General features: G+C 59.8%; 3 protein-coding genes across 6 annotated transcripts in view; 2 read left to right on the top strand and 1 right to left on the bottom strand.

Moving 5' to 3' along the window:
• Nucleotides 1-3,906, top strand: part of ABCA3 (ATP binding cassette subfamily A member 3) — a 31,258-nt gene extending 27,352 nt beyond the window's left edge. Inside the window, exons 24-30 of one of the 2 annotated variants that reach the window (XM_032846070.1) lie at nt 73-195; nt 274-468; nt 1,059-1,246; nt 1,722-1,892; nt 2,147-2,337; nt 2,474-2,547; nt 3,015-3,906. In XM_032846070.1, the coding sequence (XP_032701961.1) occupies nt 73-195; nt 274-468; nt 1,059-1,246; nt 1,722-1,892; nt 2,147-2,337; nt 2,474-2,547; nt 3,015-3,146 (1,074 nt within the window). In that variant the 3' untranslated portion in view covers nt 3,147-3,906. The remainder of the gene's footprint in view (nt 1-72; nt 196-273; nt 469-1,058; nt 1,247-1,721; nt 1,893-2,146; nt 2,338-2,473; nt 2,548-3,014) is intronic. The other variant, XM_032846069.1, reaches the window with a different exon arrangement.
• Nucleotides 3,907-5,879: 1,973 nt separating this feature from the next.
• On the bottom strand, nt 5,880-9,879 carry LOC116860170 (translation initiation factor IF-2-like). Its single transcript, XM_032846062.1, has 4 exons — nt 9,864-9,879; nt 9,160-9,605; nt 6,872-6,947; nt 5,880-6,025 (listed from the first exon to the last, which is right to left on the bottom strand). Exons 1-4 carry the CDS (start codon nt 9,877-9,879, stop codon nt 5,880-5,882), a joined length of 684 nt encoding a protein of 227 aa, XP_032701953.1.
• Nucleotides 9,880-10,020: 141 nt separating this feature from the next.
• On the top strand, nt 10,021-18,713 carry RNPS1 (RNA binding protein with serine rich domain 1). 3 transcript variants are annotated; one of them, XM_032846073.1, is made up of 9 exons: nt 10,049-10,134; nt 10,397-10,506; nt 12,822-13,009; nt 13,250-13,405; nt 14,271-14,462; nt 14,738-14,840; nt 15,128-15,281; nt 17,474-17,615; nt 18,224-18,712. In XM_032846073.1, exons 3-9 carry the CDS (start codon nt 12,939-12,941, stop codon nt 18,321-18,323), a joined length of 918 nt encoding a protein of 305 aa, XP_032701964.1. In that variant the 5' UTR covers nt 10,049-10,134; nt 10,397-10,506; nt 12,822-12,938; the 3' UTR covers nt 18,324-18,712. The 3 variants fall into 3 exon arrangements, with proteins under 3 accessions (XP_032701962.1, XP_032701965.1, XP_032701964.1); XM_032846071.1 differs by lacking the exon at nt 10,397-10,506 and having other exon boundaries at nt 10,021-10,134; XM_032846074.1 differs by lacking the exons at nt 10,397-10,506; nt 12,822-13,009 and having other exon boundaries at nt 10,028-10,134; nt 18,224-18,713.
• Nucleotides 18,714-19,380: the final 667 nt, after the last annotated feature.

Genomic DNA, 19,380 nt, shown 5'->3' with positions numbered 1-19,380 from the left:
GCCCTTTGTCCCACGGAAAAGAACTCCCTGACCCGGAGCTCAGCCGTTGCGGTCTTTTTCCGGAACAATTAGACGGAAGCTCGGACGTCAGCACCTCCTGAGGACCAGGACGTGGTGGAGGAAAGGAACCGGGTCTTGGCCCCCAGCATGGACTCCTTGCTGGACACCCCGCTGGTTATCAAAGAGCTGTCCAAGGTCAGGCGGGCCTCCCCACATGGGCCCTGGGCACGCCCCCCGGGCTGCCTCCAGGCCCCAACACCTGGTGTCCTGCAGGTATACGAGCAGCGGGCGCCCCTGCTTGCCGTGGACAAGATCTCCCTCACAGTCCAGAAAGGGGAATGTTTTGGCTTGCTGGGTTTCAACGGAGCTGGGAAAACCACAACTTTCAAAATGCTGACGGGAGAGGAGACCATCACGTCTGGGGATGCCTTTGTTGGGGGTTACAGCATCAGCTCTGAAATCGGGAAGGTGGGTGCAGCCAGGGAGGCGGGAAGAGGGGGCACCGTGGAGGCAGGGACGGGGCTCGTTTCTGGCTCACAGTTGCGCAGACGGGGGACGAGGTGGTGGCCAGGGGCCAGAGCAAAGCAACAGGGAGAAGAGAGAGAGGACAGGAAGATAAAAGCCTCAGGCCAGAAGGACCCTTGCCACAGTGTCTCTCTGAGAAGCCACTTCTCTGGCTCCAGGGCCTTGGTGCTCGCAGCACTGTGCGGTCCGTGTACACAGACCAATCCTGAGTGTGCCCTAGGCTGCTTGGACCAGGCATTCCACCGAGAACCAAAGCTGGGTGTGACGTTAGTGATAAAGCACACTGTTTAGAGCATCGTGCGCCTGCTGCACAGTGAGGAACCCTGGCCACAGCTCGTGAGCCCGGCGAGGCACGGCCGGGTCCGCCTCGGCAGAGGGTACATGGTGCTCTGGCCCCCCGGGTGTGGGTTTCAGGGCCTCGCTGAGGGAAGGGGAGAAACCACTGGGGCCTGTCCGCCAATGGGCTGCCCCCGACCAATCTGCTGAGGGAAACCTGGAGGAGCCCCCGCCCGACCCCTGCACCCCGCCTTCAGGTGCGGCAGCGGATCGGCTACTGCCCCCAGTTTGACGCCCTGCTGGACCACATGACAGGCCGGGAGACGCTGGTCATGTATGCCCGGCTCCGGGGCATCCCCGAGCGCCACGTTGCCGCCTGTGTGGAGAACGCACTCCGCGGCCTGCTTCTGGAGCCGCACGCCGACAAGCTGGTCAGGACCTACAGGTGCGGCTGTGCTCGGCCCCGCCCCAAGCAGCGGGCACCTCCGTGTCCCGGGGTAGAGTTGGAGTCTCCCCTCCCACAAAGCTGGGGGCAGCCAGACGGGTCCAGGGCCTGATTTCCCACCCGCTGTTCCAGGATCAGATGGGGCTTCAGCGGCATGAGCCGGGCGGTGCAGGGTAAAGAGGGCCTGCGTGCCAGTTCCTGCCCCTGGGAGGCATGGCCAGGCCAGGGGGAGGTCAGGCCCCTCAGTTTCTGGTCAGCACAGATAGTGTTGCTGTCCTCTGTGTGGGTGTATACGTGACCCCCTCAGCATAGCTGTCCTTGGACCCCCCAAAACTACAAGGTGGGCTTTCCAGGCATGCTCCCCATTCCTGTTCACCCGGGTTGCTCTGGGATCCTGGGGCCCAGTCTGACGCTAGGACATGGGGAGCCCGTGCTAATTATGAGCCCTGCCCCCCGTGTTCCCCTCTGCTCCCAGCGGCGGCAACAAGCGGAAGCTGAGCGCGGCCGTCGCCCTGCTCGGAGAGCCTTTGGTCGTCTTCCTGGACGAGCCATCCACCGGCATGGACCCCGTGGCCCGGCGCCTGCTCTGGGACACCGTGGCCCGGGCCCGCGAGTCCGGCAAGGCCATCGTCATCACCTCCCACAGGTAGAGCCGGAGTCTCCGGGGGTCGGTGGAAGAGGCTGGCTGGGTGGGGCCGGGGGCACAGAAGACCTGGCAGCAGCTGGGTCGCAGCCCCTGAGGAACGCGCCCAGCCTCGCCATGCGGGCCCCTCTCTGAACGTGGGAATCAGGAGCGGTTCGATCTGGCGGTGGACACGGCCTCTCTGCGGGAGCCTCTGTCGCGGAAGGCGGGCGTCGGCATCCCCTGCCCCCCCGTCAGGCCTCCACCCCTCTCCCCAGCATGGAGGAATGCGAGGCCTTGTGCACCCGGCTGGCCATCATGGTGCAGGGTCAGTTCAAGTGCCTGGGCAGCCCCCAGCACCTCAAGAGCAAGTTCGGCAGCGGCTACTCCCTGCAGGCCAAGGTGCGGGGCGACGGGCAGCAGGAGGCGCTGGAGGAGTTCAAGGCGTTCGTGACCCTGACCTTCCCAGGTGAGGGCCACCACACAGAGGGACTCTGTGCCTCAGCCCTGCCGAGCCCCCCCACCCCTGTCCCTGACCCCTGGGATGAGGGCCGTGACTCCATGGTCCCAGGCCCTCCGGGGAACACGGTGTCCTCTCCGTGCAGGCAGCGTCCTGGAAGATGAGCACCAAGGGATGGTCCATTACCACCTGCCCGGGGATGACCTCAGCTGGGCCAAGGTGAGCGTGGGCCCTTCCAGCCTAGCTGGGGCTGAGTAAGGCCCTTCCAGCCATCGCTCCTTCTGTGGGGCTTCCAGGCTCCTTCCAAACAGGAGTCTCTTACAGTTCATACTCCAGCACGTATCCTAAAATTTGCCAGGTTCGGAGATTCATTTGAGCCAGAAAAAAAAATGGGTGCAAAAAGGAAACTGGCCCAGAGAGCGTGCCCAAGGTCGCCCTGTGAGCTGGGAAGATTCGGGGGATGCCTGGCCTCCGGGGCCGGCTCACAGTGCACAGCCCCCCACCTCTCCCCGGGAGCATGGCTCGCCCCATCAGGCCCACTCCCTGCAGTGGCCTGGGGCCCCATCTGGGGCAGGGCTAGGACCTCTGGGAGCCTTACCCCCACCCCCCGTGGCCACAGCACTCCCAGCCAGCACCCCCCGTCCCAGCTCCTGGGCTTGTTAAAGCTGTTTCCTTGCTCCCACAAGGTGTTCGGTGTCCTGGAGAAGGCCAAGGAGAAGTACGCCGTGGACGACTACTCCGTGAGCCAGATTTCCCTGGAGCAGGTCTTCCTGAGCTTTGCCTACCTGCAGCCGCCCGCCGAGGACGAGGGGCCCTGAGGAGCGGGCAGGCAGGCGCGTGGCCGCACAGGCGGGCGTCCTCCCCCTCCGAGTTCTTCTTATCCTGCACCTTTACTTCCAATCACCGTTTCTATAATGGACACGAGAATCAAGGCACAGTAGGGACCAGGGTGTCGGAGCCCTCACGCTGGCAATCAGCGTGCGGACATCCGTGCCCAGAGCAGTCGCTAAAGCCCCTCTCTGGAGTGCGGGACCCAGCACGAGCAGCCCAGCAGCCCGTGCAGGCGAACCTCGGGGTCTCTGGGCAGAGAGCCACTCGGGGAGGGGCTGCGGCCGACCTGGGGGTTGCACGAGGCGAGCACCAGCGACACCCCTCACCTGCACACGCACGGAGCCTCCTGTGGGGTGACGCAGGGAGCCAGCAGGACGGCGGGCAGTGGGGCTCACCAGGTTGCCCAGAACAGAGAGTAGGTCGCCTGAGGCCACCCAGGAGGGAGATGCTGGCTGTGACTAGGCTCCGTGGCCTTGGCTTCCGGGGGGCCTGGGAGTCGCTGCTCTACGAGCGTGCGCTCGAGGCCGGGCAGGGCTGACCCTGCACCCGGCGCCATCACACCAGCATCTTCCAGGGTTCATGGGCTCGGAGAGAGAAGGCAGTCCTTCCTGCCCGAGACTAGCTTCTGGAGAAGCCACCAGTGCAAAGCCAATTGGGGACCACCGCGGGACCGAGGGACCATCTATGGAGGATGCACCTGACACATGGTGACTCTGTCCAGAAAATAAAGTCCGGGAGGGAACACGACTGCGGTCTGTATTGCGGGACTTCCAACACTCACTGCCAGTAGGTCTGGCAGCCAGACCCGCAGGGACCAGAGTGGGTTAGACAGACCCCCACCAGGTCGGCCATCTCTACCAGGAGGTACAAGCCCAGGGTCAGGGTGAGTGGGGCCGACCCGGTGGGGTGGGAGACCTCTGGCCCTGGGGCCACTCTCAGCTTTAGGCAGAAGAGCCTTCTGCATCAGCTCCCTCCCTGTTTATGTATCCTTATTTCTGACAGTTTTTAGAGTTTTAAATTTATTTGAGATCGACAGAGTGAGTGTGCGCACAGTGGGAAAGGGAGAAGCAGGCTCCCACGGAGCAGGGAGCCCGACGCGGGACTCGACCCCAGGACCCTGGGATCATGACCTGACCTGAAGGCAGACTTCACTGACTGAGCCACCCAAGCACCCCATTTCTCAGTTTCCTAAATTTCCATGATTTTAATCTCTGCTGTGTATATTCTCTTAGAATTCATAGTTTCAGAGACTTGTCCTATCACTTTGTTCTCTAGGACAGTCTCGTGCTTTTTATCAGCCTCTCTGAGCTCAGGAACACCGCAGGCTCCAGGAACTGTCTCTTCGCTTTAGAATTCCTTACCCCCTCATACTCTAGTTTCACGTTATAAAACATAAGCCCGGGGGTGGCTGGGGTCCTAGACTTGCCCCAGGGGAAGCATCTTCTAGGAAGTGGTCCCCATGGAGTTGGTCAGGCCCCCTGGGGCCAGGGGTGGGGGGGCACAAGCAGTGGCCCTACTGCTTGCTTTTAAGCCTGTGTTAGAGATTTAGAAAATTGGCCTTTTCTTCCTTTGAGGGCATGAGGAAAGGCATTCGAGACTGAAGGAATGGCACCTGCGAGGCAAACCCCCACTGCAGTCAGCTTGCGTTGGTCCAGAGAGAGGTGGTTCATCTGACAGGGGCCCAAGAGGGAGATGAGGGCTGCAGAGACCGGTAGGAGGAAAAGTGGCCGTGGTCCTGATCAGGCCCTTCTTAGGAAGACCACCAGTGCTTGGGGAGAGGGCAGGGCAAGGCCGAGCTGCTGCCGTGGGGACCCGAGGGGCCAGGGTGCCGCAGTCAGCGAGAGCCCGCAGGGCCCGGGGTGTCTGTGGGAGGAGCACGGAGCTGGGGCAACAGCAGTCAGGCAGAGGGGACCCCAGGCACAGCAGGAAGGGACATCCCCAGGTCATCTGCAAGGCTGCCGGACACCAAGCACAGGAGCTGAAAATCCTTGAGGAGCCAGGAGTGGGGCCTGAACCCCCTCCTCCCCAAGCCTAGCTGGCTTGGTTTGAGCTGAGGCAGCTCCTGGCCCAGCGGAGATGGGGAAAGAGCCACAGGCACACAATTGACCTGCTTCACCCCCCATCCCCAGCCCGCCCTTCTCCCCCACAATCCTTGGGGCCAGAGGGTCCCCGGAGAGGGAGAGTTCAGACCCAAACAGCTGCTGTGTCTGCTGGACTCCTGCCCCGCCCCCGCAGCAGTCAGCAGACCCCAAAGCCAAGGTCATGCCTTCCCTGCCCCATGTGGCATTGGGTGGGGGAATGCTGACACCCACACGAGAGGAGAGTAGGTCTGTGGAAAGCCCAGCCCCATCCAACAGTGTGCCTCAACCAAACCACACATAGTGGGCTTGGGGACGGCCCCTCAGCATGACAGTGGTGCACAGAATGTGGCCTGGCAAGGGAGGAGGGGGCAGATCCTGCTGGATGCAGGCCTCAGGCTGAGCCCCTCCACTGCCTTCCCCATGGGGATCACCAGGTAGTAGGCAGCGGGTTGGGGGGTCCCCACCCTGTCCACAGAAACAGCTCCCATGGGAAGCAGGCTGTGGCAGGCTGGTGGCCCACACCAGAAGGCCCAGCCCCAGGTTTAGGAAAAAACGTATTTATTTCTCTGCCAAGTACAAAGTCCAGAGACGGCGGTCTGGAGAGTTCATCACCATCTGCGCCAAGTGGAGGCTCCCTCCTCAAAGTCCTTTCAGGGTCAAGGTGTCCCCGAGGCTCCAGGTGAAATTGGCAGGAAGCAGGAAGAGCAGGAAGGCGCAGCTCCTGGAAGTCACGTGGGCTGTCCACGGTGCCCACACACAGGCGTGGCTGCGCCAGGGGCAGGGAGCTGGGACGCACCATCTCGTATTTAGTTGGGGAACCCAGATAGAAGTCAGGACACAACCCCAGCCTCCACCAGCCTCCACCAGGACTGCAGTGCGCAGGCTGGCATCCGGGGGGGGCGGACACCTGACATGCCCTTGTTGCCCACCCAAGCTGCTGAGCGCCCACCTCACTCAGGAAGCCCCACAGCGCAGCGGAAGTGACCCACCCCTGCCCCCCGAGGAGTGTCGGGGCCCTTTGGCTGCAACGGCACAGGCCAACTGGAGTGTTCCGCCGGGCAAATGCCAATCCCAGGTATTCAGGGCAGGACTCCGGGAGCCGCGGTCAGCCGTGTCTCGGGGACCCTCAGCCCAGTCTGACAAAGCAGCTGACAGGACTAAGGCTGACAGAGGAGTGAGCCAAGGCCAGCACCCAGAAGGAAGGCTGGAAGGTTGCTCCAAAGGTGGCCACAAGCTGCCTGGGGATGCCGATACACCCCAGCGGGCCCAGCCTGCCTGGCCCGGACCCACGTGAGCCCAGGCTGAAGTTCGTCAATTCCCTGACCACATAGGGATGGCAATGTCCCGACACCCCAGACCTGATGCCTGCAGGGCCGGCGCCCGGAGACGAGAGGCGAGAGTTCCAAGAGACCGGCAGCCACACCGCCTGCCAGGGCAACTTGGCTGCTGCGTCTACAGGCACACCACAGCAGCTGCCGTTTCAGCTCCCTTCTGTGGACCAGCATGACACTGATGGGGTAAGCCGGCTGGGTCCTCTGAGAGCCCCAGTCCCACGCAGACTGGTCAGTGTGAAGGGAGGGCCACCTGGGCTCACCCAGAGCCTGTGGCCACACCAAAAGCCCGAGCCTCACCTGCACACACAGGTGCATTCCTGGGTAGACAGCCTGGGCTCCACCTGGGCCCAGAGGGGCTAACCCCCACCGGCTCCTGCAACAGGAGGCAGTCCACAGAAGTCCTAAGAGGTCCCCCAAACACCAAGGTCAGGATAGGCTGCTCACGCCACCCCGCAGCAAAGGCCAGCAGGCCACGTAGGATACCCCACTCTCCAGACACGAGGCCCCTTCCAGCAACCCCGGCTCAGGCCCACTCCAAAGCCTGGAAGGTTCGACTCCCTTTCCCAAAGGAGGGCAAAGCCACTGGCTTTCCTGCACAAGAGGACTCAGGGCAGGTGGGCCGAGAGGCTACCCGAGAAGGGGCAACAAGGCAGAGGTCTCGGCCCCCACAGCCCTTCAGAAGAGCACCAGGAAGCAGGGTGTCAGGGCCTGGGGTTCCATCCCTGCCGGATAGGACCATATGGCCTGGGCCTCAAGCAGGCACGAGGAGGAGCTGAAGATACAGGGTCGGGCCCGGGGAGCGGGGGCCCTGCCTTCCTTCCTCAACACACAGGGCTGCTCAGGCCCCGCTCCTGGGCCAGGCCTACGCCCCACAGATGCTGGCGTCAGATGCCTCCAAGGCTGGAGACGCTCCAAGTCAACGGGCTGTGGATGGCGCGACGGAGGCCCTGGGAGCAGGGCTGGGGGCCAAGATGGCTTCGCTGCAGCGAACGCCGCCACACACCCTCACTGCACCCCGGGCTGCAGCACTCCAGCCTGCCTGCTTTGTATCCAGCTCTGGCTGGGCCCCACCCCGTCCCCTGTGACACGCCCCCCCCAGCTCCGGTGTCCCTATCCTTGACTTCCCTGGGGCAGAAATGAACACAGGGCTTCGGGCATGAAAACCAGCACAAGCCCCCAAGCTCACTGCTCAGGAGCGCCTGGGGGAGTCCGGAGTTTAGGACAGAGCTCAGGACTGGACACCCCACACCTTGGAGACACAAGCCTAGAACTGCAAAGACCTCCCCACAACTCCAGACGCTCAGTGGTGGTCTGGCCCTTTAAGGCCCAGCCTGGCCACCCAGAGGGACCAGCCAGAGCCCCTTGCTGGGCTCCTCCAGGGGAGGCAGGCACTAATGCGCTCAACCACACATAAAGGGGCCAGGCCTTGGCGATCCAGCCCCTCTTCTAATGCCTCCCTCAAGGTCACCAAGCCATCACCAGCTCCCTGACCCCACCCAAACAGCTCGGCTCTACGGCACCTGGCGGGGCCACCTTGCCCCTAGAGTGGCGACTATTAGCAATAGATTAAAAAAGAGCCTTCTTGACATGGTTTACAATGGAATGCAAGGCCTGGACGGCCCACCATGACCTCCAGCACAATCCAGGATACCACTAAACCCTGTGTCCCAGGTGACCAGCCTCCAAGGAGAGGCACTGCAGAAACCATCAGGCCCATAGAGAATGAAGGCAGAGGGGACATTCTGATTCAAAAGTGAGAGCAGCCCCACATGCCAACAAGTGGCCCTCAACCCTGGGAGGGAAGTGAGGGGCTCAGGACACTGGCAGAACCAGGCCTGGGGCTGGCTGCCGGACACCCTGTCTGTAGGAGCCCTGCCCCACCCCTGCCATCATACCTGGACCAAAGACCTTCAAAGGTCCCCAAGGACCCAGCATCCCAGCCCTGAGCCCCCAGAGCCTTAGTAGATTGGCACAGGGGTAAAAGAAGGGGAAGCCAGAACTCCTGGAAGGCAGGGGCCGGGGGCCACCAGTTTTAACTTCTTATGTTTCTTCCAAACACATTCTGCTGATCTTCAAAATGCCAAAAGACAAGATGCTCAAGTTTTAACGTTCAACAGCTGATAACACACTTGATAACAAAAACTTATAATATTTAGAAACAAATGTGATTGAACTTCTGTGTCTGAATAAATCATGCTTTAGATTTAACATAAAACGTGTTAAAATTTATATGCGTGCCAAGTTATATCACTTTAGCACGTTTTTAAAAAAGCACAGGCAGTTGTCAGCCCAGCTGGTGGTGTCTCCACCACCCTCTCGCCATGGTGGGGTCACTGGCCTGCTTCCTCCCCACCAGACCACGTTGGTGCGCCCTGGGCAAAGGCTCTGCTGGGTCAAGACCCTTCAAGCAAGCATCTTGCAGACAGCATCTGCAGCCCCATCCCTCCATCCCTGGTCACTAAGCGGCAATCCGGACATTCCTGTCCTTGCCCTTGGCAGCTAATCCATCTCCAAATCACAGGGCTTCCTCCCTCCAAAAGAGATCCGCTCTCCAGACGCTCTCTTCTCTTCCTGGATGCACCTACCTGTTCGAACAACGTCTGGGGCGGGGTGCCCCTTCCTTCCACTGAGCCACCGAGTAACGACCGCTCGCCAGACACGGGCGGGGACACCTCGGTGAACAAAATCCGAAAGCTCTGGCCCTCTCGGCGCCGGGATTTACTCTCCCCAGCCCCCTGCCTGGGCTCGGGGCCACTACTTTGCCAGAAGAGTCGGCCTCCCTGACTGCCCGGTCCGCCGGCCAGGGGGGTGACGCCTCGCACGGGATGCTGCCCCAGCACCGCCCTGGCCTGCGAGCCGCCCCCCGCCCCGGCCTCCCCTCGCTTCTTCCGACGGGCCTCGGCGCCGCTGCACCCGCCATTCCCTCTGCCCGACGCCCCCTTCCACTCGGGTCTCAGCCGCACGGGTCCCTGTCCAGGCTCAGGACCCGGCCGAGCACCGGCAGTCCGCACACCTCGGTGGGGTTTTTGACCTCATCAACCCGTCCCTGCACCCGCCCGGCCCCTGAGCCGCCTTGCGCCCTGCGGGACCCCAAACCAGCCACCAGAGGCCGCCGCACCCGGTAGGCCCCGCCGGCTCAGACGCCCCGCGCGCGCTGTGGCGAGGACAGCGGCTGCGAGGCAGTGCGCAAGCGCAACGGGTGGGGCGGGGCCGCGGCTGCGTTAACTCCCTCCGCGCCGGCCCGGGAGCTGTCCGCGCGGCGTGGCCCTTCGGAACGTGGCCAGCCAACCATCTGCCGGCCCCATGAAGCACGCACTCAGCCCCGGGTAGCCCCAGATATGTCCCCAGCGAGGGAGGTAGAGGAAGAGTCCCCGACACGGCTCGCCAGAAACGGCCCTGGCCCTTTAACACTCCTCTCGCTCGCTCCCATTGGCTGAGGCGCTTTACGTCATCGCCGCGCGCCCGACAGCGGCGCCTTCCCGCTCCCGAATCCTGACGCCAGAGCGGCGCCGGCCTTAGCGGCTGAGGACAGCGGGAGGAGGTTGCGGCGGCGGGAAGATGTAAGTTGGGGGAATCCGACCCCATCCGAGCTTCGGGGGCCGCCCGCAAAGCTCGGCGGGGCGCGTGGTTGGAGCCGGCCCGCTCCTCGGCCTCTCGGTAGGCCCAGCAGCCTGGCGGCGCGGCCTCGGCTGTGAGAAGAAAAGAGTGTGGCCCGGGGCGGGCGGAGTGGGAGGCGCCGAGGCCGCGGCCCGGAAGTGGTCGGGGCCGCGGCGGGCGGAAGGGCGCCTCAGACCGTCCCCCCTCTGCGGCGCGCCCGGCTAGGCCCGCGGGACTCAGAGCAGCCGGGAGCGCGGCGTCCGCCTTCGGGGCTCTGCGGCCGGCGTGGAGACCCGGGCCCGCCACGCCAGGCCCGGCGCCTGGCCGGGGGAGTTGTGAGTGAACGCGGACGGGGGCGGCGGGGCGGAGATGCTTTGTGGGGTGCGGTGGAGGACCGTGCCGTGGCCCGGGCGAGCCCCGGGGACGCGGCCGTTCCCTCTCCGTTCGCACGGCTGGTGCGGAAAACGCGCTCGGAAGCGGGGCAGTGCTCTGCCGCGGGGTGGGGGGGCCGGAGCGCCGCCGGCTCGGCGTGTAACTAACTGTTCTCTCTCTCTCCGGCTGTCGGACGCGCACCTTTCCGGAGGATGGGGGCGGTGACCGAGGCCCGGTGCGGTGACCCGAGCTTGTGCGAACAGAGCGCCTCGGTCTCTGCGGTCTAGCACGCGGCCACGCCCGGCAAAGCCCGCTCGCCCTGTGCTCCTTGACGCGTAGGGTTGGCGCATTCCGGTGGTGCTCGTGGGCGCGGGGGGCCGTGGGGCGCGGGGTGGGGCCCGGGAGTGTGTCCCGCGCGTCCGTGCCGCGCACCGGGGCCCCGCGAGCCTACCGGCCCGCGGCGATGTCCATGCCCCGCGCAGGTGTTGGAAGGGCCTGGTGCCGGGCGGGGGGGTGAGTGTCTGCCCTGGTTGGCGGTGGACGAGATGACCTGGGGCCCATGGGTGGGCAGATCTTCACCGAGCGCCAGCCGCATCCCTTAGCCTCCGTGCGCACCGTGGCTCCTGGGACATTCGGGATGTGCTGTGGCTCGCGCTGTTCCCGGGGACAGTGCTGCACTGGGTGAGCGCTCAGGAGGTCGTGCGGGACTTGGTCACAAGCGTTTGTGTGCGGGGAAAGCCTCCAGACACGGAGAAGCCTCCCTCTCTTTTGACACAAGCCATAACCGGGAGCCGGGTTGGGTAACCGAGGACATATGGGACCTGCAATTGTCCCTGTAACGCTCAGGAGGAGGGGGGCTCAGAAGGGTTCTGTGACTTACCCCAGGTCACACAGCAGAGCTTCGCATTAGACAGGCAGGCAGAGTCCGCGGATTCCTACCCTGAACTGTACTCCCTCGTCGTCCAAGGCCACTGACCTTGTCCGTCCAGTGTTGCTCAGTACCTGTGGGACCTTCCTGTTTTAAGGCAGAACATTTAGACATTAAACATTCCCCCCAGCCCCCCGGGGAAGAGCAGCAGAGGGGACTCTCTGCTTGCTTCTGCTCTCATTAGATCGCCCAGAGCTGGCCTGCCTTCTTGAGTCACCACCTTCTTGAGCATTCTGGGCACCCTTACCCCTGGGGAAACAGGATCCCAGGTGCTCGCTTGTCTGTGTTACGTACAGGCTGTCGAGGAAAACGAGGTAGAAGTGGTCGACACAGCCTCCCGGGGTCTTTGCCTGCAGCCCAGGCAGACTGTAGGAAACCTCACTGGAGATGCTGACGGTCGAAGACCCCCCAGGAGACAAGGCACAGAGCGGACTAGCAGTTGTCTCGAGGAGTATTACGGAGCACGCGCCGCAGTGTGGGTGCTCCGTTAGACCTTAGGAGCTGTGTCCTCGGGTTCCAGTGCCGCTTCACACACACTCACACACTCACTCACACGCACATTTTATTTGGGGGTAACATACAGAAAGGTCAAAAGAATTGCACAGCGGACCCCTGCATAACCACCACCAAGATCCTACAAGTCACGTTTCTGCCGTATTTGCTTTGTCCTATACCAAACCACCCACCAGTACGTTTCTGTTGCATTTTGAAGGGAACAGCAGACTTGGACGTATTTTTCCCATAACACTTCCATATGCAGCTCAGCATTGGCATTGACTGCTTTCTAACTTAACTATTTTACTGCTTTTTCAGTGTTCGTTTGGGACATTTTGTCTGCTTGCATTTGGGTGTTAAATGTTTTGATGCTGGTACCCGTCACTTTTGAAATGGGTTTTGCTTCCAGTCATCATATATCCAGTATGTCCTACAAGGAACTAGAACAAGAGATCTGACTACACCAGTAATCCTACCAGGAGAGCCAAGCTTGGCTTTTTTTCTCTTCTGCATGCAAATGTGGTGTTGCAGTATTTCTAAGGGGATCCTAGAGGGCTTATCAAATTAGGAGAGAAAAACAGGTAGTATGCCCCCTGTAACCTAACAGTGACAGGCACCGCCACTGTTTCCTTAAGGAAAAGACAACGAGGTGAGGTGAGGGTCTACTTGGGGGGGGGAGGTGGAGGGGATAGTCCCCAAGGAATTGGAAGTGGTCCCTGTATGTTCCTGGCTTTGTGGACGCTCGCTGCTCCCTGTGTTCCTTGCCATCTTCTCGTGTGCTCACCTTTTGACTGCAAAGTGGATTGTTGCCTTGCCAACTCGTTCACTCTGTAAATCCTTTTATCTTGTTATTAGGCTGCACTTTGGCGTAAATTGCAATCGATTAGGGATCGTTTCTCAGACTCGAGTTAGAAGTGAGAGTTCAGATAAGTGAGGCCACCATTGCTGCTTTGAACACCTCAGAAGGGGAGAATGGATTTATCAGGAGTGAAAAAGAAGAGCTTGCTAGGAGTCAAAGAAAATAATAAAAAGTCCAGCACTAGGTAATCCTTCTGTCAGACTTTTCTAGTGCTACTTTGGGGGTGCTCATGACTAGGGACCCTCAGAAAGGGGAAGAGCGGAAATGTCTTACATGTTACAGTGACGTGTCCTAAGCCACAGACCATTTTGCTCTGTGATCCCCTGGGATCTCGGTAGCCCTTGGGATCCCCTCTTTTGGGTAGTGTTGTCTCCGGGTTTGGCCAGAGGGGCATGCGGTCTCACACTCTTCCTTCGCCATCCAGGGCTCCTTCTCCTACCAAACGCAAAGACCGCTCTGATGAGAAGTCCAAGGATCGCGCGAAAGATAAAGGGGCCACCAAGGAGTCCAGCGAGAAGGACCGTGGCCGGGATAAGACTCGGAAGAGGCGCAGTGCGTCCAGCGGGAGCAGCAGCACCAGGTGGGAGCAGGCAGGGCGGGGCACCCAGCGGGCCCCTCTCCTGTGGCTGCGCCCATTTCCTTGCCAAAGGGCCGCGCGGGGTGCTCTGTGGCCTCACTGTTTACAAGAAAACACTTCGAGCTTGTTAATCAAGGCCCAAAGTACTCCAGACCAGTTTGGGTCTGCCCTTGTTGTCTGTGGAAAGTGGTGCTTGTTAAAGAAGGGGACGTTTTGGGTATATGTTTCTCTCAAGTACTTTTTCATTCATACTCATGATTGGATTACCTTAGCCTAAAGCTTATTTTTATTTGCGTTGAAAACCAGCCGGGGCTCCTGGGTGTCTCAGTGAGTTAAGCCTCTGCCTTCAGCTCGGGTCATGATCTCAGGGTCCTGGGATCAAGCCCCGCATCGGGCTCTCTGCTCAGCAGGGAGCCTGCTTCCTCCTCCCTCTCTCTGCCTGCCTCTCTGCCGACTTGTGATCTCTGTCTGTCAAATAAATAAATAAAATGTTTTTTAAAAAAAGAAGAAGAAGAAAAGAAAAACAGCCGGAATCCCTCAGCAGCCCCCTTCCAGGCTGGGTTGGCGCTACCCACCTGCCAAGCTGTATCCGTACTTCCCAGTAGGCAAAGCTTCCGGATCGCTAGGAAGTCACTCCTTCCTCTCCTGTCACTGCACAGTGTGAATGCTGTTTCCTTCCTGTCCCCACCGAGAGTTTTGGCTGGGGTTGGGGGGTAGATACCATCGCCTCTCCCTGAGGAGGGAGACATTGAGGCTTGAAAATAGGAGGACAGGCTCTTTTTAGAAGCCTGAGCATGTGCAGGCTCGTCTCGCGGGGAGAAACGCTGCCACCCTCTGTTGCCCGTGACACCTGCGTCTCGCTCATCAGGTCTCGCTCCAGCTCGACCTCCAGCTCGGGCTCCAGCACCAGCACAGGCTCCAGCAGCGGCTCAAGCTCTTCTTCCGCGTCCAGCCGCTCGGGAAGTTCCAGCACATCCCGCAGCTCCAGCTCCAGCAGCTCCTCTGGCTCGCCAAGCCCTTCTCGGCGCAGGCACGACAACAGGAGGCGTTCCCGCTCCAAGTAAGCTCCCTCGGGAGTGCCTCGGTCTGGGGGGGTTGCTCCCAAGTGTGTGAATTATCTGGGAACTTACTTAAGTTTGCAAACAGAGGGCTGTAACGTTACAGTCGCTGTAAAAGTAGATGTTGAGAGGAGGCCTCCTGAAGCAGAAGTAACGTGGGTATGCATGAGCCGGTAGAGAAAGTTCCACGTGAAACACTCACCGCGGCAGTTAGCGGCCCCACTGACAGAAATTTTGACTTGACAAATCGTTGCTGGTATTTTGTTTTTTCAATCAGATCCAAACCACCCAAGAGAGATGAGAAGGAAAGGAAAAGGCGGAGTCCTTCCCCTAAGCCCACCAAAGTGCACATAGGGAGGCTCACCAGGAATGTGACCAAGGTGAGTGAGGGTCCTGGCTCCACCCGGCGGACAGTAGGGCATCTCTTCTGCAGATAATTTAAATGGAAAGCTAGAGAAGCAGGCCTCAGCCGCAGGTGAACTGAGAACAGAGGCTCTCAGGACTGGCGGGATGTGGTGCGTCGAGCGGAGCAGTAACTCCTTCAGCGGGGCTGTTCTGTGGGAGAGAGACCTACCCTGGGTGCCCAGGTGTCGTCGTCGCAGGGGGACTTCTCAGCTCCCGAGGGGCAGTTGTGGGTGTGCCTCAGAGTGACCCTTCTTTCCTCTAGGACCACATCATGGAAATATTCTCCACCTATGGGAAAATTAAAATGATCGACATGCCTGTAGAAAGGATGCACCCCCACCTGTCGAAAGGCTACGCGTACGTGGAGTTCGAGAACCCCGATGAGGCCGAGAAGGCGCTGAAGCACATGGACGGAGGTGGGTGACCCTGCCGGCCCCCCGCCGGCTCCCGTCTCTGCTCCCTGTGCGGCACCAGCTGCCGGCCACGTGCAGGGACCTTAGAGCTGGTTTGCAGCCTGGAGGCACATTGCAGTCTCCCTGGAGCTCTCTTGGGTTCCGGTTCTTAACCAGGGGGTGTGTGTTTACTGAAAACAAGTTTTATGGGACATTGTTCTTGGAAAAAGATCAGCAGATATGAATACATTAGCATTTTGAGGGTTTTCCAATCTGTGAAAGCTTAAGGAGGAAATGAAGGGGTTTTTTGTTTTGCTTTGTTTTTAATAAAGACTGCATTATGAGTGAGTAATGAAGCATTTGGCTTTTTATACGGGAGTGTTTCCTTCCGTTTTCTCGGAGAGTTGTTTTCTATTGTACCAGCATTTCAGCATTTTTAGGATTACTTTGTTGGATCCACACATTTTACCCATTTCCTTAAAGCTTGTATCTTAACCGTTGGTGACACTTGTAGCTGTTCTGTCGGGTGCAGAATGGTTGTAACCGCACCTGAGCACCCGTGAGTAGTTTTGGACGGCCACTTGTTTCGTCTTCAAGTCCGTGTTTTAAGGAGCTTGGAACTTGTCTCTGCCCCAGCTTGCTGCTGTTGTAATCTGGACAAGCAGGGCCAAGAGCCAGGACTGCCTGGAGCACGCTGTGGGCTGCCAGGCCGCCTAGGGAGGAGGGTCTGAGCACCCCAGAACCTTGGAGGCCCCGTTACACAGGCAGAAGAACAAGCGCAGCAGTTCGATGGGTAGCTGCCCTCGAGCCTTGGTAGAGGTGGATGTTAGGACACTTTACTTCCACTAAGCTAACTCTCTTTCAGTCGACTTAAATACACTGTGGCCCCCCGGGCTCCACACAGCAGTTCTTGACCTTGTGAGTCACACCTTTGTTTTGGAGATCTTCAGTCACACGTCTTTCAGAGTTCGAGCACTTGCTAAAAACCCAGGGACACTGGCCACGTGCAGGCTGTGCACGGCCGTACATATTCCACGTACTTTAAGCCTCCGGTAGGCCTCGAGTATGTGTCCACTATGTGCTGTGCACCGTGAATGGGGGCGCTGGCCAGATGGGTCCTCACCGCAGATGGTCAGTGCCTGTGAAGTTCCTGATTTGGGCTGGCTTTGGCTGTGGGGGGTGTTAGGCTACATTTAGTTAAGTCTTTTGAGTGTGTTCTGAACACAGGTTCACATGCCTAAGTTATTCCCTCAATACCTTTGCTATCTCCTTGACAGTAGGAATTGAGAAGATAAAAGAACCCTCCACCCTTTAGAGGCACACGGGCCTGTGCTCGGTGCCCTGAGCAGTCCCTGGACTGGGGTCAGTGTGCGTGCTCCCCTGGGGTTCCTTGCCTTTCTTCGCTCTTTCTTTTTCTGAGGCCCCAAAGATTCTCCGGCTTCCGTCCTCACTGTTCTCCTTCAGTTGCATTCACACGCCTCGTGTTTTGGTCTGAGGCACTTTTTCCAAACCCTTAAGACAGACTTGACAGCTGGACCCTGTTTTATTTTGTTTCCGCACCCCCAGAAGTCTTTTCTTCCTCCTGAGCTATGATGCGTTCATAGCTCATGCAGAAATGTGGGTGCCGCTCGTCCCTGCCCCTGCCTCCACCGCCAAGCTCTTTTGGTGTGGTGGCCTAGTTACGGTGCCCTTGTGGGGGCCCAGCACCCTGAGGCCACCTTCTGGTCTCCTGGGAGGTACCAGGTGAGGGGGCTTTTACAGCACGAGAGAGGACCAGGCTACCTGGTTGGAGGCTACCTCTTCAAGGGCAATCTTTTTTGAGTTCTTAAACTTCACCCCCCACCTCAGTCCTACGGAGCCCCCAGAATGTCCCCACTCCCCTTGCTGGTCCCCTCCCATTGTTTGGAGGATTAAGTTCAGGGTCAGAGCACAGTTCTCCCCTCATTGGATGGATTCGGGTGTTCCCTTAGGTGCTGCTTCCTCTTGGAGGTAGTTGTGCTTCAGGTGCCCTGGGCATCCAGGTGGAGTTCCCAGTGAGGGTCCGTGCTCCCCTGCAGACTTCCTGATGAAACCTCCAGTAGTAGTAACTGTCCTATTTCCGTGACGAGTTTCGTTCCCCTGTCCTTGCTTACCACGCTAGGCCCACAGCTGGCACGGGCTGGCCTAGGCTGTAAGGGCTTGTCCGATATTGTGTGACTTGAGCCCTTTTTCAACAGGACAAATAGATGGCCAGGAGATCACTGCCACTGCTGTGCTGGCCCCCTGGCCGAGGCCACCCCCCCGGCGATTCAGCCCTCCTAGGAGAATGCTGCCACCACCTCCCATGTGGCGTCGGTCACCCCCGCGGATGAGAAGAAGGTGGGTCGGTTTGGAGTCCTACAGGGCATTGCTTGGGGCCGGTGTAGACTTGTTCATTTTCAAACACTGTGATGGTGAGGTAGACCTCGCTCAGCCCTGCCCACCCCCATGCTCCACGCAGGGCTCATGCTGTCCGTCCCAGTGGGGGAAGGGGGAGCAGGGCTGCTGCTGGAGGGAGGGGCGGGCCCCAGGTATAGCCCTGCATGTCACACCAGTAGTCCCTGGAGTGCAGTTCCTCTTCCCCTCCTTAGCCAAGAAGACAGGAAGGGTAGGGTGCGCGGCTGGCTCAGTCGGAGAAGCGTGGGACGCTTGGTTTTGGGGTTGCGGGTTCAAGCCCCACATTTGTATAGAAATTACTTAAATAAGCAAACGTTAAAACACACACACACACACACACACACGCACAGGAAGGGTCAGGAAAGGGGTCTCCACAGCACACACCCTGTTCCTTCCCAGCGGCTCGGTGTCGGTGCCATCAAGAGAGCCCTTCTGACTCTCAGCATGGAAACGTGAAACCTTACAGGATTGTTTCTTCAAGAAGCCAGCTTTGCCCCTGCTGTCCGGGACATTGGCCTCCGTGTCTCATGTGGTCTTTCCTCTTCCCGCAGGTCCCGCTCCCCAAGGCGCAGGTCCCCTGTGCGCCGGCGATCTCGCTCCCCCGGCCGCCGCCGCCACAGGAGCCGCTCCAGCTCCAACTCCTCCCGATAAGCAGGGCCCCCGGAGCTCTGCGCCCTGTGACTTCGATCCCATCCACTTGTTTTGTCACTTCTCTAGCCAGAGGAGGGTTGGTAGGAAAGAAATCCTCACTCAGGGCGGGCTTCAGAGACAGCAGCTGAGACGGCTCCTCTGACGCAGACTCCCGGGGGAGCGTCGGCGGTTCGGGTCGTGCCTATAAGAATGCCCTCCAGTTTCTGGCTAGGAAGCTCCCCTGTTTCCCGTTCCTAAGAGAGTCCCTCCGGTGGCCACGCCAGCAGGGACAAAGCAGGGCTGCAGGTGGTAGCGTGGCTCCAGCCTGGGTGTGGGGCACCTGTTTCATTCCCACAAATGCCTGGAGGCTGGGCTGGAGGCCTGGTCCTGCCCTCGGGTGGTGGTCTGCAGGCTCGCTCGGGTGCAGCTGCTGCTCCTGCTCCCCTGCTCAGGTCCTCGTCCGACACCTAGGGTCCACCAGCCCACGTTAGTTCCCGGAGATGCTTCTGTGTCCACGCATACTCACGCACACCGCCACACCCCCTCATCTCTCTGTCATCACAGACCCGCCCCCCCACCCCCGCCACAGCTCTTAACGGTGGTCTTGCGGGTTACGTTGGCAACATGTACATTACTTTTTTTGGCTTTTATTGTACAGTCAGTACTATAAATTTGTTGTTTCGAGTTTTGTAACTTGTAGCATTTTAGGCGCTGTTGTGTTTGTACTTTGTTGTGTAGAGTGAAGGGATTGTGTTGAATAAACAGGATTAGAGTTCGGAGGAGTCCTGGCTTCACCACCTCTTTCATCCTTGGCTGCAGAGACAGCTTGAGCTGCAGGCGAGTGACAACACATGACTACGTTCGAGTTTGGTTCCAGGGTCACACCTCCAGGCTGGGCAGGCCAGCTGTGTGGGGCGCCGGGCCACTGCCGCAGGAGACACGGAGCACGAGAGTTCGTCGCCTGTGTGCTCCCAGGAGCTCCGAGCTCTGTGGAACGGACACGCGGACCGGTGTGCCGCCACTCAGCCACGCCTCTGTTCTTTCAGGGACGATGCGGAAACTCTTCAGATGTTAAAAA

The sequence above is a fragment of the Lontra canadensis genome, unplaced genomic scaffold (assembly GCF_010015895.1).
Source record: "Lontra canadensis isolate GAN:19392208 unplaced genomic scaffold, GSC_riverotter_1.0 scaffold171, whole genome shotgun sequence".
Taxonomy (NCBI): domain Eukaryota; kingdom Metazoa; phylum Chordata; class Mammalia; order Carnivora; family Mustelidae; genus Lontra; species Lontra canadensis.
The sequence above is the reverse complement of the archived record's forward strand: the minus strand, read 5'-3'. Positions and strand labels throughout refer to the sequence as shown.

Bases quoted from the DNA above. Each gene is read 5' to 3' on its own strand.
- LOC116860170 (XM_032846062.1), bottom strand. The intron at 6,948-9,159 runs GTAGGTGCATCC...CTCCTGTTGCAG, and splicing joins CCCAGACGTTGTTCGAACAG to GAGCCGGTGGGGGTTAGCCC. The intron at 6,026-6,871 runs GTGAGGCTCGGG...GGTGCGTCCCAG, and splicing joins GAATGCACCTGTGTGTGCAG to CTCCCTGCCCCTGGCGCAGC.
- RNPS1 (XM_032846071.1), top strand. From the start codon at position 12,939: ATGGATTTATCAGGAGTGAAAAAGAAGAGCTTGCTAGGAGTCAAAGAA. The intron at 13,406-14,270 runs GTGGGAGCAGGC...CTCGCTCATCAG, and splicing joins AGCGGGAGCAGCAGCACCAG to GTCTCGCTCCAGCTCGACCT. The intron at 14,841-15,127 runs GTGAGTGAGGGT...TCTTTCCTCTAG, and splicing joins TCACCAGGAATGTGACCAAG to GACCACATCATGGAAATATT.